At 41.3% G+C, this 20,428-nt stretch overlaps 1 protein-coding gene across 1 annotated transcript in view; it reads right to left on the reverse strand.

Annotated features, from left to right (window-relative positions):
* LOC141804596 (contactin-associated protein-like 4) overlaps window positions 1-20,428 on the reverse strand; it is a 151,306-nt gene that overhangs the window by 25,520 nt on the left and 105,358 nt on the right. The window contains exons 18-19 of the mRNA XM_074689112.1: window positions 12,159-12,398; window positions 8,678-8,902 (exon numbers count right to left, since the gene is read on the reverse strand). Coding sequence (XP_074545213.1) covers window positions 8,678-8,902; window positions 12,159-12,398 — 465 coding nt within the window. The remainder of the gene's footprint in view (window positions 1-8,677; window positions 8,903-12,158; window positions 12,399-20,428) is intronic.

The raw sequence follows: 20,428 nt of genomic DNA on the forward strand, positions 1-20,428 counted from the left end.
TAGACGGGTCCTCGGGCTCCTGCCGGTTTTCCCTCCAATGTGTCCATCAAAATAAGACGAACATTTCGGCGTTGGTTTCATCTCTCTACGACATTCCTAGCCCCAGTTAGGGCTGTTTTGGTGTGCATAGGGTGAAAGTGAGCCTAATGGCTCTGAGAGAATATTATGGGATGTCTGGGAGTCAGTTGATACCATGGCAACGTATCCTCTGCTGTGCTGAATGACATCACCTGCTGCATGCTTGGAGTTCTAATTAGCGTGACAGAATCCCAAACAGAGTGAAGAGGGAGAGTTTATCAGCCATCTAATGTAAAGAAATCCTCACAGAGTCCACAATTTTACCCCAATCTGTGTCAAAAATATCATGTTGATAGGAATTTTTGTCAGGAATCCATTTTTGGCATTTTTAAAGCTGTACGAGTTTTACTTTTTTCTCTAGAAGCACAAATGCGTCACAAGACAGATGGAAGAGTGCTGGAAATGGATTTTTTATTTATGAGAAACGTCCAAACTACTTGTCCCGTAGGTCACAATGTTGGCTTAATCTGTGTAAAAATATCATATGGTTGTAGACAATTTTGTCAGGAATCCAACCATGTAATTTTTAAAGCTCTATGACTTTTAGTTTTTTGTCTAGAGGCCCAAATGCGGCACTAGTAGAAGTACTAGTAGTGAGTGTTTTGACCTGAAATCTGTTCTCCTCATCTGCTAACATGGAGAAATCCTAAATTGGCCAAAAGCGGTCGGCGACTTTGAGGGCTCGCCATTCAAAAACCGGGCCCGAAACAACAACTTCCTTCACAACTTTTGGAGAGCAGGGTCTGGTCTGTCATGTGAAGCAATTTTCATACCTGTACCATTTTTGGTTTCAGGGGAGAAAATTTTTGCAGAAAGGGTTACAAAAAAAAATTTTTTAATTTTGTGAGGCAAATAGCCGGCTTCCTGTTGGAGATAGGTCCAGGGTAGCAGCGTATGATTTTTGCGTCTCGATGACACAAGCGTTTTGGTGTTGGTTTCATCTCTCTACGACATTCCTAGCCCGAGCTAGGGCTCTTAGCGTGTGCCTAGGTGGCGCTGTTGAGCTTATTATGGGATGTAGGTGGTCATGTTTGGTATCATTACGCAATTTTTCGCAATTGTGAGGTGCGTGCCAATTTTGGTGAGTTTTTGAGTATGTTTAGCGGGTCTTATTTGCGTTCAAAGACGGTGCGGAATAATAAGAAAAAAAAAGAAACGCAGCAGGAACAATAGTGTCCTCCGCCTTCGGCGGAGGACACCTTCTAGCCCTGCTAGAAGGTGCCCTCTGCTCAGGCCGAGGACCCTAAAAAAGAAACGCAGCAGGAACAATAGTGCCCTCGGCCTTCGGCCGAGGGCACCTTCTAGCTCTTGCTAGAAGGTGCCCTGGCTCAGGCCGAGGACCCTAATAAGAAAGAAACGCAGCAGGAACAATAGTGTCCTCCGCCTTCGGCGGAGGACACCTTCTAGCCCTGCTAGAAGGTGCCCTCTGCTCAGGCCGAGGACCCTAATTAAAGCTGCAAGCAGCGTTAGACGGGTCCTCGGGGCTCATGCCGGTTTTGCCCTACTATCATGGTATTGGCCCCACTGTGTCCAACAGAATAAGACGAACATTTTGGTGGTGGTTTCATCTCTCTAGGACATTCCTAGCCCCAGTTAGGGCTATTTTGCTGTGCACAGGTGGAAGTGAGCCTAATGGCTCTGAGAGAATATTATGGGATGTCAGGGAGTCAGTTGATACCATGGCAACTTATCCTCTGCTATGCTGAAGAGAAATAGCCAACTTCCTGTCTGGGAAAGGTCAGGGTGTCAGCAAATAATTTGTTCGTCTTAATGAGATGAACATTTTGATGTTGGTTTGATCTCTCTAGGACATTCCTACTGGCTGCTATGGCTGTTTTAATGTGTCAGAATGTGGACAGAGTGAATATTATGGGATGTTTGGTATTATATTGAAGAGTTTGATGCTTGAAATGTGTGTGCCAATTTTGGTGAGTTTTTGAGCATGTTCAGGGGGTCTAATAAGCACTTAAATGGAGGAGAGAGTCATTGTTTCCTCTGCTGAGTCATGTGACCAGCTGTGTGGAGCTCCTAATCAGTGTGTGACATCATCACAGAAGTGCAGGAGGATCAAATTCCGAAGGGACAAACTTCTCATCCTGTAGGCCAGAATGTTGACCTAATCTGTGTAAAAATATGATTTTCTTGAAGAGCGTTTTGTGAGGAATCCAACCATGTCATTTTTAAAGCTGTGCGACTTTTACTTTTTTGTCTAGAGGCCCAACTGCTTCACTGAAGCTCCTCTCCCATCTGTTAACATTGCGAAGTCGGCGACTTTGAGGGCTCGCCATTCGAAAACCGGGCCAGAAACAACAACTTCCCCTACAACTTTTGTAGAACAGGATCTGGTCTGTCATGTGAGCCAATTTTCATGCCGGTACCATTTTTGGTTATTGACAAGTTAATGTTTGTAGAGAGGCTTAAATTTCAGAAAACTCTTATTTTGGCGGGCAAATTACCGGCTTCCTGTGCGAGATAGGCGAAAAAAGACCACCCTCAAAGTTGTGCGTCTCAATGAGACGAACGTTTTGGTGTTGGTTTCATCTCTCTCGGACATTCCTGGCCCGAGCTAGAGCCATTTTTGTGTGGTTTTGAGTGGATTTTCATGGTTTTATGGCTCTAGATGGATTATTATAGGATGTCGGGTTTTATTTTTTTTATTTTATCAAATTTTTTGGCAGTCACAATGTGTGTGCCAATTTTGGTGAGTTTTTGAATATGTTAAGTGGACCTAATAAGCGATTTACTGGAGTGCGGAATAATAATAATAATTAAAGCTGCAAGCAGCATTAGACGGGTCCTCGGGCTCCTGCCGGTTTTCCCTCCAATGTGTCCATCAAAATAAGACGAACATTTCGGCGTTGGTTTCATCTCTCTACGACATTCCTAGCCCCAGTTAGGGCTGTTTTGGTGTGCATAGGGTGAAAGTGAGCCTAATGGCTCTGAGAGAATATTATGGGATGTCTGGGAGTCAGTTGATACCATGGCAACGTATCCTCTGCTGTGCTGAATGACATCACCTGCTGCATGCTTGGAACTCTAATTAGCGTGACAGAACCCCAAACAGAGTGGAGACTGAGAGTTGATCAGGCATGTAATGTAAAGAAGTCCTCACAGAGTCCACAATTTTACCCCAATCTGTGTCAAAAAAATCTTATTTGATAGTAGAGCTTGTGAGGAATCCATTTTTGGCATTTTTAAAGCTGTACCAGTTATACTTTTTTGTCTAGAAGCCCAAATGCGTCACAAAAACACTGGAAAAGCGGTGGAAAAGTGCTAGAAATGGATTTTTTACTTTAGAGAAATGGCCGAACTACTTGTCCTGTAGGCCACAATGTTGGCTTAATCTGTGTAAAAATATCATATGGTTGTAGGGAATTTTGTCAGGAATCCAACCATGTCATTTTTAAAGCTCTATGACTTTTAGTTTTTTGTCTAGAGGCCCAAATGCGACACTAGTAGAATGTGTGTTTTGACCTGAAATCGGTTCTCCTCATCTGCTAACATGGAGAAATCCTGAATTGGCCAAAAGCGGTCGGCGACTTTGAGGGCTCGCCATTCGAAAACCGGGCCCGAAATAACAACTTCCTTCACAACTTTTGGAGAGCAGGGTCTAGTCTGTCATGTGATGGTAGTCTCAAACCTGTACCATTTTTGGTTTCAGAGGAGAAAATTTTTTCAGAAAGGGTTAAAAAAATTTTTTTTTAATTTTGTGAGGCAAATAGCCGGCTTCCTGTTGGAGATAGGTCCAGGGTAGCAGCGTATGATTTTTGCGTCTCGATAACACGAACGTTTTGGTGTTGGTTTCATCTCTCTACGACATTCCTAGCCCGAGCTAGGGCCCTTAGTGTGTGCCTAGGTGGCGCTATTGAGCTTATTATGGGATGTCGGGGGTCATGTTTGGTATCATTACGCAATTTCACGCGATCCTGATGTGTGTGCCAATTTTGGTGAGTTTTGGAGCATGTTTAGGGGGTGTAATTTGCGTTCTCGGGGCGGGTGGTATAATAATAAGAAAAAAGAAACGGACGAAAAACAATAGTGTCCTCCGCCTTCGGCGGAGGACACCTTCTAGCCCTGCTAGAAGGTGCCCTCTGCTCAGGCCGAGGACCCTAATAAGAAAGAAACGCAGCAGGAACAATAGTGTCCTCCGCCTTCGGCGGAGGACACCTTCTAGCCTTGCTAGAAGGTGCCCTCCGCTCAGGCCGAGGACCCTAAATATGATATTTTTGACACAGATTGGGATAAAATTGTGGACTCTGTGAGGATTTCTTTACATTAGATGGCTGATAAACTCTCAGTCTCCACTCTGTTTGGGGTTCTGTCACGCTAATTAGAATTCCAAGCATGCAGGTGGTGATGTCATTCAGCATAGCAGAGGATACGTTGCCATGGTATCAACTGACTCCCTGACATCCCATAATATACTCTCAGAGCCATTAGGCTCACTAAAGCCTATTCACACCAATCCAGCCCTAACTGGGGCTAGGAATGTCGTAGAGAGATGAAACCAACACCGAAACGTTCATCTCATTTTGTTGGACACATTGGAGGGAAAACCGGCAGGAGCCCGAGGACCCGTCTAACGCTGCTTGCAGCTTTAATTAGGGTCCTCGGCCTGAGCAGAGGGCACCTTCTAGCAGGGCTAGAAGGTGTCCTCCGCCGAAGGCGGAGGACACTATTGTTCCTGCTGCGTTTCTTTTTTTTTCTTATTATTCCGCACCGTCTTTGAACGCAAATTAGACCTGCTAAACATACTCAAAAACTCACCAAAATTGGCACGCACCTCACAATTGCGAAAAATTGCGTAATGATACCAAACATGACCACCTACATCCCATAATAAGCTCAACAGCGCCACCTAGGCACACGCTAAGAGCCCTAGCTCGGGCTAGGAATGTCGTAGAGAGATGAAACCAACACCAAAATGTTCGTGTCATCGAGACGCAAAAATCATACGCTGCTACCCTGGACCTATCTCCAACAGGAAGCCGGCTATTTGCCTCACAAAATTAAAAAAAAATTTTTTTTACAATTTCTGCTAAAATTTTCTCCTCTGAAACCAAAAATGGTACAGGTTTGAGACTACCATCACATGACAGACTAGACCCTGCTCTCCAAAAGTTGTGGGGGAAGTTGTTGTTTCGGGCCTGGTTTTTGAATGGTGAGCCCTCAAAGTCGCCGACCGCTTTTGGCCGATTTAGGATTTCTCCATGTTAGCAGATGAGGAGGCCGGATTTCAGGTCAAAACACACATTCTACTAGTGTCGCATTTGGGCCTCTAGACAAAAAACTACAAGTCATAGAGCTTTAAAAATTACATGGTTGGATTCCTGACAAAATTGTCTACAACCATATGATATTTTTACACAGATTAAGCCAACATTGTGACCTACAGGACAAGTAGTTTGGACGTTTCTCATAAATAAAAAATCCATTTCCAGCACTCTTCCATCTGTCTTGTGACGCATTTGTGCTTCTAGAGAAAAAAGTAAAACTCGTACAGCTTTAAAAATGCCAAAAATGGATTCCTGACAAAAATTCCTATCAACATGATATTTTTGACACAGATTGGGGTAAAATTGTGGACTCTGTGAGGATTTCTTTACATTAGATGCCTGATAAAAACTCCCTCCAGCCTCTAGTCACACTAGTGTCACGCTAATTAGAATTCCACGCATGCAGGTGGTGATGTCATTCAGCATAGCAGAGGATACGTTGCCATGGTATCAACTGACTCCCTGACATCCCATAATATTCTCTCAGAGCCATTAGGCTCACTTCCACCTATGCACAGCAAAACAGCCCTAACTGGGGCTAGGAATGTCCTAGAGAGATGAAACAAACACCGAAATGTTCGTCTTATTCTGTTGGACACAGTGGGGCCAATACCATGATAGTAGGGCAAAACCGGCATGAGCCCCGAGGACCCGTCCAACGCTGCTTGCAGCTTTAATTTCTTATTATTATTCCCTCCTACGCGAGAACGCTAATTAGACCCCCTAAACGTGCTCAAAAACTCACCAAAATCGGCACACACATTCTGTGACTCCGAAAATTTGATAAAATAAATAAATTGTCCCCTGACATCCCATAATAAGCTCAATAGCGCCACCTAGGCACACGCTAAGGGCCCTAGCTCGGGCTAGGAATGTTGTAGAGAGATGAAACCAACATCAAAATGTTCGTGTCATCGAGACGCAGAAATCATACGCTGCTACCCTGGACCTATCTCCAACAGGAAGCCGGCTATTTCCCTCCCAAAATAAAAATAAATTTTTTTTTACCCTTTCTTTAGAAATTTTACCCCCTGAAACCAAAAATGGTACATGCTTGAAAATACCATCACATGACAGATTAGACCCTGCTCTCCAAAAGTTGTTCAGGAAGTTGGTGTTTCGGGCCCGGTTTTCGAATGGCGAGCCCTCAAAGCCGCCGACCGCTTTTGGCCAATTCAGGATTTCTCCATGTTAGCAGATGAGGAGAACCGATTTCAGGTCAAAACACACATTCTACTAGTGCCGCATTTGGGCCTCTAGACAAAAAACTAAAAGTCATAGAGCTTTAAAAATGACATGGTTGGATTCCTGACAAAATTCCCTACAACCATATGATATTTTTACACAGATTAAGCCAACATTGTGGCCTACAGGACAAGTAGTTCGGCCATTTCTCTAAAGTAAAAAATCCATTTCTAGCACTTTTCCACCGCTTTTCCAGCGTTTTTGTGACGCATTTGGGCTTCTAGACAAAAAAGTATAACTCGTACAGCTTTAAAAATGCCAAAAATGGATTCCTCACAAGCTCTACTATCAAATATGATATTTTTGACACAGATTGGGATAAAATTGTGGACTCTGTGAGGACTTCTTTACATTACATGCCTGATCAACTCTCAGTCTCCACTCTGTTTGGGGTTCTGTCACGCTAATTAGAGTTCCAAGCATGCAGCAGGTGATGTCATTCAGCACAGCAGAGGATACGTTGCCATGGTATCAACTGACTCCCAGACATCCCATAATATTCTCTCAGAGCCATTAGGCTCACTTTCACCCTATGCACACCAAAACAGCCCTAACTGGGGCTAGGAATGTCGTAGAGAGATGAAACCAACGCCGAAATGTTCGTCTTATTTTGATGGACACATTGGAGGGAAAACCGGCAGGAGCCCGAGGACCCGTCTAATGCTGCTTGCAGCTTTAATTCTCTTTGATCCTGCTGAGAAAAACCTCATTAATGTACTCTCTATAAGAGATTTCTATAAAAAAGGATTAGAGCTAATTCCTCGTCAAAAACATAAATAATTAAATCTGCATATCTGAATTTTCAGAACAATAAGTGCAGAAAAATCCAAATCATGTGGTGTTGTGAGACAGGAGTAATAAATTGAAGGTTTAAGCCATAATTATGGCAGATAAACCTTGTTAATTATAAATCAAGAGCTTCATAACAACAATCTATAATCGCTTTCTCCTCTGAGGGTGAAATAAGTTTTAATAAAGGAGGACCTGCTACCTGCTCCCTCTTAACAAACTTATTCCTGACAAGTCACATTTGATTTAGAGGTTGTTTTTGGGCTGGGAAGGTGTAAATGCACTCTGGAGTAAAAAGAAATGAGCCACCTCAAGGAAAATAAGAGAAAGCTCTCAGGGATTTAATTGGGACGCTTCAGTTTGAGTGCATTTACCTGACGACTCCTCGACCAGCATGAAAACCTTAATGCCTCGCTGTCCGTCAGCTTTCTCTGACTCATTAACACCAGAAGAAGTCAATTTGCAGCTAATCTAGCAGCAAAGTGCGGATTTTATTAAACCGCTGGAGGCTGAAAATGTGATGTTAGATTTAAAGTGCTTCTTCCTTCTCTTAAAAGTGAAACAGCGTAATTATTTCACACCAAAGTTGATAAAACACATCAGCAAGTTTTCTGACCTGCCACCCATTAGCACCCAGCAGACTTTTATTCTCTCAGCTTCACTCCTCAGGTCTCAGAGAGAAAACCTGGAAACACTTCTGCAGAGACTACACTTAATAGCTGGTCCTGCTGGACAGATTAAAAGGAGGTAGAGACTGACGGGGCGAATCAGAGAGAGGAAAGATCTGACAGACCCTGATAGATCTACAGAGGAGAGCAGGAGATGAGGAGGAGGAGGAGGAAACAAGGGGAGGTTGATGTCAGGAGGAGATGACAGAAATAGGAGAGAAGATGAAAGGAAGAAGGAGGAAAGGTAAGATGAAGGAGGAAGATGTGTGAAGATGATGGCAGAAGAAGTGCGTTGGGAAAGATTTTAGCTGAAAAAATATGGATGGAATAATTTATAGAAACAAGAAAGTGACTGAGATTGGATGTTTGGAGGAAAGCAGGAAGAGAAGCTCATAAGAAGCTTTTCCTCCAAACAAAACTCAATAAATTCAAAGTGAATGACGTGAAGCAGAGGAGACAAATAAAGGCACTTGAAGAAGGAAGCCCAAAGAGAGTCTTTTACATATGTTATTCCTCTTTTAAGTTCATTACAAGAAGAATTTCTTCCAAATGCACTTCAAATGAGAAATGACGCAAAGCTTGAGAAACAGCCAGGCTCCTTCAAAATAAAAGTCCCCTCACCGTGCTTGTTGATGAGCAGGGCCAGGTACTCTCTGTAGTAGGAGGTGATGTAGACCAGCACGGCTGGACTCTGGTTGGTCCTGAAGCTCAGAGAGATGTTCTCTCCTCTCAGCGTCATGTCGGAGTAGATGGAGGACGGCAGAGCGCTGCTGTTTCCTCTTAACTCATACAGCTCTTTGAAGGTGTAGGTGATGGATGTCTCTGATTTGAAGCCGACTGACAACTCTGGAGGAAAAAGGAGAAAGTTTTTAATGACATCTGGTTTTTAATGAACTTTAGTGGAGCAAATTAATCAAATGCACACCAGTTTGTCATCAGCAGACAAAGTTGCAGAAGTTTTTTTCTTTGATTTTGGTTTTGAGGCTCATTAAAGTTAACCACAAAGCTCTCCTTTCTGATGAACTGACAAAAATTAAACAAAAGCCCTGAAAATATCCACAAAGTGCTGTGAATATGAACCAGTATTAATCTGTAGAACTGCCGGGTCTTTGGTTTAATGTTTCAGAAGCAAACACGAATGAACTTTTAAAAATATCAAACACAGCAAGCGTGTGTCACTGTGACTCACAAAGGCATCAAAAACGGGCGCTCTTTCTGACTCAGAGCAGCGCAGCAGATGAGTGGGTTCAGGAGATATCAATATTTAGTGGGAGGAGGGCGAGCCGAGTTCGTTTTGAAAAGTGGAAACTGCCAAACTCTCTTATGTTATTAAACTCATAAAAAGAATAAAAGGTCAACATGATGCTGCACTGTTACAGAGTTTGCATCAAACAAAAGACCTGAAAGCATCATATAGATGCTTTTTGAACAACCTTTGATGTCGTATAGAAACAGAAGATTTCTGAGCTGTAAAATTTTCCCTGAAACAATAAAGATGTTTAACCTTTCTCAGCATGAGCACAGCGCCCACAGTGGGTGTGGGTGTGTGGGTCTTTGTGAGAGATCACATTTCATTTCTTTATGAGTTTGAGGAGATATATGTTGTTGATCCATGTGCATACAGATCGCTGTTACAACTTTGACACAAGAGTACGACTTCGGATTGAACCAAAAGGAAAGGTTTCACTCAAATGCTAAAATTCAAAACTGCTGCAAAAAATCAATTTCTCTCTGCTGTTAATCTACAATTCAAGTGTGTTCACATGCTTTTTTAAAATTCGGAGACTTTGAGGCGATGATATAGTCAGCAGAGTATAATACCAACAACAATGTGTAAGTAAAAACCAGCAAAGTGTAAGGAAATGAAGAGCCCATGTTATTTTATATTTAGGACAGCTTATTAGCATAGTTAGCCTGCAAAGCCTCACCTGTCAAAAATAGCCAAAAAATTATGTTTTTTTTAAACTGAGACATTTATTTTGCTTTTTTTTAACAAATTCCACCAAACTATTGCTACTTCATCTTGTTTGTGATATAGTTTATGAATTACATTTAATAAATTGGGCTGCTCTGTCATTTTTTTGTAAAGTTTTTAACAAATTTAAACCCTTTTTTATTGCAGAAAAAACTTAGTTTAAAAAATACTTAGTTTAAAAAGTATGTATTAATTGTTTTTTTTGTTTTTTGTTTTTTTCCTGAAAAAATGTGGGTGATTTCATGAGAGCAGTCATTTTGACAAGGGCCAAAATACAACTTCAGCTGCCTGTAGTGGAAATTATCTATCAGGTTGATGAGAGAGAGGTCTTATGTATCAAACATGATACGTTCAACAATATACGGTTAATGGTTTGATAACATACCATAGTTTTACTCCGAGCATGAGATCTGTTTCTGTTTACTATAACTTATAGGTTCACTTGTTACTTGCTCGGCATATTGAGTCCTAAGTGCCATATTTTGTCATATCCTAGGCTCCAAACCAACATTTAATATCTCTCAGCCATAGACAGGTGGTGTTTTGGTGCAAAGTGTGACCCTGTTAACTGGTGACTGTCAGTGGACAATCACCCACCCATTTGGCTGAACTTCACCAGTAGGAATGGTCACGCTTGAAGATGCTATGAGGAGGATCTGTTTTAATTGGACTGCCTCACCACCTTCTGGCCCAGAGTCTCACGCACACACTTTTAACCAGGCATGTGTTTGTTTGGAAACAAACTTTCTTTGTTCAAGTCAACTTTTTCCCAGATACAGCGAGATGAGGTAAGGTAGTTATCAGTACAGATTTATAACACTGTTGCTTGAAATGTGACAACAAGCAAACCGTCAGTTTGTAACATCTTACATGTTTAGTAGCCTCCCATACACAGCGCTACTGGAAGCCCGGTACTCTCAGACGTGTCTGTAATGTGTAACGTTAGTGAATCCTGGTTAGCTATGTCCTGCCAGTCATCTACCAATCAGAGCTAATGTAACCTCTCTCTTCGTTTTATTTATAGACTCTCAAGTTTGAACAAACCACTGCAGAATAACTGCTGACTGTGGGTTGGAATCAACATTAGCACAAACAGCTTAGCCCCTGTGTTAGCCTTTAACTTGGGCTGTTTCACTCTTCTGTTTATCTTTCTTCTGCTCTTCTGTCCTTTCCTGTCTGACAGTTATGCTCCAGTGTCCACCATCACTTCAAAATTAATCACAAATTGTTTTCAGCAGAGAAAAACACAGATCTCTCTCTTCTCACTACTTAACTTTATCAGCTGGTGTGGTGTTGTAATAGAGTCTTGGACATGCCGTAAATCAGTGGGGTCTTGCTTGACCCAAAGCTACAAAGTTGGATTACCAAATAACCTACACTGGCGCTGATAATCTTATTTTAAAGTGTGGATTACGATTGAGTATATATCTAGAAGGGAGACTTTTTTCAAAATCACTCTCAAACTTCTCACAGCCCCTTTAACTCCAAAACACAGGTTGATTTGAAACGGTTGTGACTCTCTAGTGTAGCATCATTTCTGACACCTACCACAGAACAACTTGACATTTTTATGCTGCTCACAGTTTTAATTCTGCATTTAAGGAGATTCTGAACGGCACTCCCATTGCAAAAATGTGTGTGCATCTTTATGATGACGTAGGTTACAGAAACACTGTGAAGGATGGGTTTTCAGGGTAGGAAACTGTTATGCATAAACTTTTGCCAATATAACCCATCTCTGTTTGGTGCTCTACCCTCTTGAGTCCACTCAGGGAAAAGAACAGACAGAGAAACAAGCAATGTGCAGGTTTTCCAAATAGGGCAGGGTGACCTTATGATTGACTTCTTCAGCATCTCATTGTTTTACGTTGACCTTTATAAACTTGTGCATTTGAGCCAGACTTCAGTAAACTTTTACAAGAACTTTGGGGGAGTTTAGTCTCCCTACTTGACGGACATTTTTAAAGAAATTCATTTTTAACTATAATCTTGGCCTGCTAGCTGTAATTTCTCACTTCATATGCACCTTTACTTTTTATTCGCTTTAGAAGTTATTAACACTCACAGCTTGATTCAAAGAATATGTTTGCATATTATTTTCCCATTTTACCGCGCCCTTCGTCACACCTGTGTTGCAGAAGACCCCAGTGTACGCTGACAGACTGCAGTCGCAGTGGAAACCGTTGGCTTTCTCCACACAGCGGCCCTGGTTCTGGCACAGCGAGCCGTAGCTGCTGCAGTGACCCGGGCAGCCGGCTCGAACCCCTGGTGTGATCTTTGCTCTCTCCTCCAGGTCCAGAGTGACGCCGTTCAGCTGCAGGGAGCGAATACATCCCCGAAAACCCTTCTGCCTGGACGCTGTGCCTCCTGACAACACAAAAACAGTGCATGGCATTAGCATTGCATTTACATTTTAACTAGCCAGGCTGGAGTGCTCGGGCCAAAGAGGTGACAGATATTCCTGTCTGTGGATCCACTGCAGCACACCAGCTGACTTCCTGTTTCAGCCTGTCTCTCATTTTATTCTGTGTTGACAAGAGTGTAGGTTTTCCTTCTCTCTTGTTTTCTGTTTTCCCTCCTCCAGTCGGCAGCTGCAGATCCACATGTCGTCTCTGCTCCCTCACAAGCTCCAAACTGTCAACAGTCTTCTTCAGAAATGACACAACCATGAAACGGCTCTGAGGCAACAACCTGGAGGTGGAAAACATTTTTTGATGACACAACTTTCATCATCAGTCCCGCTGCCTGATGCCATCACCGCTGCTCAATGTTAGAGCGTCTGCTATCTTCCAGGACATGCTGTATGTGCTCGCCTTAATCTTCAAAGCTTAAACCTGCAAAGTGGAAACTCTGTAGTCAACTTCCTCTGAGGTATAACACCTATTGTTCTTTAAGTTCAAACATGACAACCCCCATTCCTGCAAAGATCACAGATTCAAACCCCTGATGTTGCTCAGAGCGCAAACTTGGCAGCTCTTTGCTCTTAGAGTTTGAAGCTAACAACTTCCCATTGTTCGGCAGCAGCAGCAGCTTTCACACCAATAAATCACGGAGCTCTGTTCCTCTCTCCTCCAGGCCTCCTCTCTTTGCTCTGATTTTATTCGTATGAATTATTGAACCAGCCGAGCAACACAGGATATGAAAGTTGCCCTAACATTCCCTCTGACACAATACAATGCACCTTTAATTCTTGTGTGACATAAGGTTTGAATAATTTGGGAAGTATTGGATTCAGAACAGATATTTTAACACAAACTACCCTTGCTTTAAAAATGTATAAGGCATACACTGAAATATAATAACAATTTGTCTTTATATAGCCTCCCTTTATAATTGCAGAATTACTTTTTCTTATTTAAATGTTTTTCTTGCAAATTTAAGTCAGGACCAAAGTTGTTGAAGAGAATTACCTTTCTCATGCAGTAAGTTGTGTTAGATGGTGTGGCTCTGTTTTAGGAGCTCCCTGTCTTCCAAGAAGAGAACAGCTCCCCTTTCTTTCACACATAGGGTGCGTGTCAAAGCGATAAACTGCAGTCTCCTCTCCCCTCTCGCCTCTGCGGCACCAGAAGTACTTTCTGAGTGGCTATATTGAAGGATGTCTCAAAGCGATAATTGTGCTCGGAGGAGAGAGGAGAGAGGAAACTGATTGGAGGAGCGATGACTGAGGAAACACGGGAGCTGGCTTTGTGGAAGTCTTTTCACTGACAGACATGCCCCTATATGGAATATCACTCTCTGATTGGACGCTGCAGCCACTCAGACTGCTCTACACAAAGCTTCACAAACTCGACAGAGTACAATGAGAGAGAAAGGACCACCAAAAAAAGGTAGTGAGGATTGTTCAGAAGCGAGTCATAAATCTGAGATTAAAAAAATTGTTTGTTGTGAGTTTATCACACAAAATACTGAGTACAACCATCATCAATGGATGCTGAAAAGTGAAATCTTTAAGATAATATCTTCCTGGGACACAATAAACTAGGTTAATTTAGTTAATACGTTTCAGAGTTCTCTCTAAATAAAGGCTAAATGATTCATAAATAATCTAATAATGACGCACTTTACGGCTAAAGTGATCCTCAAGCTTCTAAACAGCACACAGAATAAACAGAGAGCAGGTTTTCTTCATGGTAACTTGTTTGTCAAACAGGTTAAAGGAACAGACAAATCTCTGTTACTGTTTCTGTTTGATCAGAGTTATTACAGCGCAGTGAGCGCACATGCCCAGATGCACAAACAGCTGTTAGAGCTAACTGACAGATGATCCAGAGGTGATCAGCTGATGCTGTCATCACTGAAACATCTTATGTGACGCTCCAAAGGAGAGGATGTCCCAATGCTCTAAAAACAAATCTCCTCCATCCTCTCTCCTCTCTTAATTTCCTCACGACTCTCCCATTGACCTCTGGTGGGAGGGACTAAGACTCAAGTGAACGACGCATGTGGAAGAAGGAAGGATGGAACTTTGGAGCTTTGAGACGCACCCATTGTTCTGAGAGCTCCCTGCCCTTCCAAGAAGAGCACACCTCCCCTCTCTTTCACACACAGGGTGTGTCTCAAAGCTCTTAGTTTCATCTCTCCTTCCTTCACTTGTGTCTCAGCCCCTCCCACCAGAGATGCATGGGAGAGACGCAAGGAAATGAAGAGAGGAGAAAGGAATGGAGGCGATTTATTCATTCATTTTCCACACTGCGTATCATTATTAGATTATTCAAATATTATTAGCCTTTACTTAGAGCGCATCTGATCATGAACTCTGAAACGTATAAATATTACCAAGTTTATTGTGGCTCAAGAAGATATTATCTATTAGATTTCGTTTACATTATAGATCCAGGTTATATTGATTTGATGAAGGTTGTGTTCAGTATTTTACAAACACTTTATTTCCAGCTTCATGACCCATTTCTGAACGATCCTCAGTGCCTGTTTTCAGCTTGTCTTTTTTCTCATTAAACTTCATTTTGTTAGTGAAGTTTTATGTAGAGAAGTCTGAGCTGCTGCAATCAGAGAGTGATTTTCCCAAAAGGGGCGTGTCTGTCAGTGAAAAGACTTCTGCAAAGCCAGCTCTCGTGTTTACTTGATCATCGCTCCTCCAATCAGTCTCTTCCTTCCTCTCTCCTCCGAGCACAATTAACGCTTTGGGACAGCCTTCAATATGACGACTCAGAAAGTACTTCTGGTGCCACAGAGGCGAGAGGAGAGAGGTGACTACAGTTTATCACTTTGAGATGGACCCATAAAAAGCCAAGCCAGGGAGAGCAACAGCAAAAGCCCATGGGCATTAAAAAGAAGTTGTAATTTTTGAAGGGACCAGAAACAGATCCCTGAGGAACACCACCTTGGATTGAAACAGGAACACAGACACATAAGAGCATCACTGCTCCACAAACTCTCTTAACGTTGACTCTATCAGGGGCGAGGGAGTCTGAACTAAGACATCCTGCAGCTCCTCACATGGATTACTCTCCCAAACATCAAATGAAGACCCTGCTTACAGGAAACACTCAGCAGAGCATAATGAGGGATCTGTGACGAGGAAATCAAAGACAGCATCAAAGAACCCAAATGCAGGTAAACTCCTCCTCCTCCTCTGACTGAAAGAGAAAAGCCATCAAGAGGACCTTAAAGAGACTTTCAACCTCACATCAAGAAGAGATACCTTTAAAGTCTGAACATGAAATCTGCATAGTGTGTACCACAGCACATGAGAGTGGAAACCAATCAGTGTAAAGGAGATCAGAGTGATCATCAAAGGAGCTGCAGGTGCAGGGCTCTACGTTAAGCTCGGGGAAGCAAAACAAAGTTTGAAAGAAACTAATCCGCCGGAGCTGCATGAGATTCCCCGTTTCTGGCAGGAACATCTCAGCTTAGAGGAGAGAATTAGACATGAAATCTGGATTTTATGTGATGATGCAGATAAAACACGCTGTGCACAAGAGGATTTCAACAGTGGCGCGTGAGGGATGTAGATCAAACAAACCATCAAAGACCAAGTGTGTGAAGCACTGTGTGGCTTACTAATGCTGCGCACAAGACAAGAAAATCAATCGATAAACAAGAACTATTCCAAAGTAGTCACATCTAATATCTATTCTAGTTTGTGTGATGGGTTTTCCAAAATCACAACAACCTTCAGGGCAGGATGAAGTCTTCACATGAAGTCTTAAACAATATGTTTTGGTAATGTCCTTAGAAGCTCCAGTGAGGAATTTTTGTTTGGCTAAGGCTAATTAGCCTTTAGCTTGGGCTGCATCACTCTCCTGTTCAGCTTTCTTCTGCTCTTCTGTCCTTTTTGTGTCTGACAGTTAGACTCCTGTGTCCACCATCACTACAAAATTAGTCAAAGAAATCATTTGTAGCAAAACACAGATCTCTGTGTTTTATCTCTTCTTACTACTCAACTTTATCAGCTACCGTGGTGTTGTCATAGAGACCAAAAAGTGCCGCAAATCGATCCGGTCCTGGTTGACCAAAACTGGAAACTAAGAAGTAGCAATTTAAAATAACCTGTAACCACCAGTATTGGCGCTGATAATCTCATTTTAAAGTGTGGATTGCGATCAGGTATATATCTAGAAAAGAAACTTTTTCAAGATCACTCTTAAACTCCTCACAGCCCCTTTAACTTTAAATTTGGATTGATGGTTTATTTCAAAGAGAAGTTGTATGAAGTACTTGTTAAAATAAAGCAAAAAGGGCTCACGGTCAGCTAAGCCCCTTTGTTGCTTGAGTTGCACAAAAACGAGGCTACAAACCCTTACAAACCGACCCATTTCTGTCTAACACTTTGCTTATTTCAGGAAAGACTTCTTCAAAACTTCCAGAAAGTTCTGTTTACTTCACTGCCAGAGGACCACAATCATGGTATGACTGGCTTATGATATGATCACAACTTTACTCTTGGGATGGACAAAGATCGGCCTGTGGCCTCATTCCTGCATGTCATCCCCCACTCCTGCCCTGTTTCCTGCTCTATCCACTGTCTCTCTGCTATCCAATTAAAGGCATAAAAGCCACAAAAAAAACTTTTAAGACAACAAAAAAAATCAACTGGGTTCCTGTGTTTTACCGGTACCCAGAGATGCATTCTAAAGACCCATTTACACTAATGTTTACAATGGCTACACACGAAGCCTTCTGTTCGTGCTCTGCATTCATTTCATCCATATCATCAGAAACCACGTGGGCGGTGACGGTGGGAGAAAAAATAGTTTTGTAGTAGGGGGATATTTTGTTTGACAATTTTAATTTGGGACTTTTTTGTCCACAAATCCTTTATTATTATCATTATTATTTTCAAATTTAAATCTTTCATTTTAGTCTTTGTTTACAAGTTGGGTTAGAAAAAAGTTGAGATGTCAGATCCCCTGAATAAATCTTAAAACTGACTCACATGTAATGTGCTTGTCTGTAGACCTCATCATTATCATCATTCAACTTTTTCTCTTGGACTGGAGTGGGTTAAAAAAGCAAACTAAAACTTGCAAAAATCTGAAATATCGAAGAGTAGCAATTGAATTCAAATTGGTATCCTAAAAATCGTAAAAGAATTAAATTGAACTCTTTCACTTTTTACCTACTTTTCTTTCTTTTTTTTTTGCCATTTATCATGTTTTTTTCTGATATGTCTAACGCTTCAATATTTGTCTACTTTTTATTTTTCTATTTCTGGTTTCTATGTTTGTAAGACTGTGAGTGACCATTGTGTGGTGAGGGCAAGGGAGGGGAGGGCAGGGGTGGGCAGGGAGGGATGTGTGTGTATGTGTTTGACGGTTGTGGGTATTTGTGGGATGGGTGGGATTTGGGGTGTGGGGTTTTGCTATTGGTGCCTTTTCAATTCTTAAGATGTATTTGCCTATTTATTTTTTTGCTCCTGTACTACCTCTTGCGAAATTGTACATCTACTGATCTTTTGTGATATACTTTGTTGGCCAAGGAAAATCAATAAAAAGATTTAAAAAGAATCGAATTGGGAGAAAAGCATATTGCCCCAGCCCAAGTGGGCAGTGTTGCTGTTGCTACCTAATACGTAGCTTTAGTGAGACAAAAAGAAGAAATAACAATGGCGAACTTTCATGATGGATTTAAGGGCCTCACCGACCACCTCCTACAACGCTGCCTCAGTTTTTGTCCTTGATGCAAAAGATACTTTAGCAATACCTCCACCACAGTTGCCATGTCTGTTTTTTTAATTTGTTGTTGTCATAAACTTTTGACACCGAGCTGCCCCCCCTGGTGGATGTATTGGTTCACTGCAATGCTAAAATAAAGGACACATGGAAGTATGTGAGCAGTGACAGTAACATAGTTTGAAAAAGATGTGCACATTTTCATATGCAGGGGGAGTATAACAAGGTCATGAGCTGTCATGAGAGCTACCACCATCAACTTCTGTATTTTATGATAATTAATAACTTGCTAAAAAGCACTCATTCCTTATCCAAGGAAAACATTTATGATGTGAAAAAGAGCATGGTGGGTTCTCAAACGGACAAATTCAGGGACTTGGTTTCTACTACAAAAAGTATTTGAGGAACAAAACAAAACACAAATTATCAGATCACTTTGACTTATCAAAATACTGCTTCCATTACGACAGCAAAATGAGACATCAATACTTTTGTTTCTAATGAGGAATCAAAGACTTTACACGACAGCAGAGAGAAATCAACTCTGTGTTGAGCAAATCAGCTCATTTACAGCGGAGCAGCTCAGATCTAGTTTTACAAAGGCTTAACTATCCAAACAGAGTAAAATAATTGCCCACAATTCTCCACAAAGGATGGTGTTTCTGCACGCTCTGAAAATGCTGTGTATGAATTTTTAGCGCGTTTAATACCGACAGCAATAAAGGATTTGGGAAATGAACACTGCTGTAGATTATAACTCCGTGCAAGCCAATAAAACAGCTTATTAATCAAAACAATGGAACTCACTGGCTTATAAAGCCAGCTGGGATTAGGCCTCATAAATACAGTGTATATTGAAATGTGGCTCATGAATCTGGACAAACAAACACAACGGCTCAGGATTCAAACAATGGGAACAGTTTGCTTTACAAATCAGGACTGAGTGAACGCAAAGTGTGTGGTACGATGGTTTATGAATTAAACAGGATGAGGCTGCAGCTTGTGAATCCAAATAACTCAATATTTTATCTCACAAACTTTATGACACGAAGGGATTGTTTTCTCAGGGAAAAACTGCACACAGTAAAATATTTCATAAGCGCACAGTAACGCTGCAAAGCCAACAGCAACTGCCCAGACAGAAAAATGAAACGATGAATACACCAAGATTTTGTTTTTAATAGTCATGAAGTGCAGCCAGTCTCATGTAAAATAATATCTTCAGGGCTCTGATTCAGAGAGAAGCATGCTACTTGATCCATGTGCAGCAGTGATGATTTTTAATACACTGACCTCTATAGTTTGTTCTTGGCCTTTGCTAAATGTCATCCTTACTCCTCTCTTCTAATATTTGCCACTCTTTCTTAGTTGTCCTATTACAAAATAGGTAAAATTTTAAGGGAAAATCTAGTGTCTTGTTTCAGAGAAGCAGTGAGTTATGATTTGTAGTCCAGATGTTTTTGGACTGTTTAGTATTCTTTCCTTCCATTATTGTCTCTGAACACTTGTGTCTGTTTTAATCACTTAGCCTCAACTGTGTTCATACTTTTGTGTTCCCACCAACCCGCTACCGGATTGACATTGTCCTGTGTGTATGGTATTGTGCTCTAACTTTTTTTTGTTGCTAGTGCAGCTTTGAATTTAGCTTGAAAATTGGTTAGTGGATTTGCCCCTGCTGGATTACCTACATGTAAACTCTTGAGTAAGAAACCTTTTCATTGGAAATGTCTTAGATTTGTTCTGAATTATCACTGTTTCTACCAACCCTGCTGGCTCGGCTGCAAAATAACTATAATGCATTTGTTAAAGGGACCGTGACAAATAAAGGTTGGTATAGAAAATTTGCATTAAACTTGTTGAAACAACATGTAAGATGTTTGATTAAATGTACAGTGTTCATTTCTGTTGGTGTCAAAGTATTTGAAATGACATTTCTACCACTTTTAACCAATTAAAGAATCAACCCTGTTAAATTGTCAAATGGTGTAACTACAAAGCAGGACAAGTATTAAATAACTCACTGTCTTAGAAGTTATGAAAGTGTACTGATAAAATAATCTTCTTAATCATCTTAAAGTATTTCTAAAATATTTTCCATTTCTTAACTTGATCAAATGGGTTTGTAGTCAGGATGCTGTAGACATGTTTTCTCTATATTTTGTGTCAGTTGGTTTAAAATCATTTCAAATTTCATTTTAACAGTGTAGTAGACTTTTAAAATCATATTCATAGGAATTTTTCTGCAAAGTCAGTTTTTCTTTTTTT

The sequence above is a fragment of the Halichoeres trimaculatus genome, unplaced genomic scaffold, assembly GCF_033239565.1.
Source record: "Halichoeres trimaculatus isolate MK-OKI-2021-1 unplaced genomic scaffold, fHalTri1.1 fHalTri1_scaffold_15, whole genome shotgun sequence".
NCBI classification, from domain to species: Eukaryota; Metazoa; Chordata; class Actinopteri; order Labriformes; family Labridae; genus Halichoeres; species Halichoeres trimaculatus.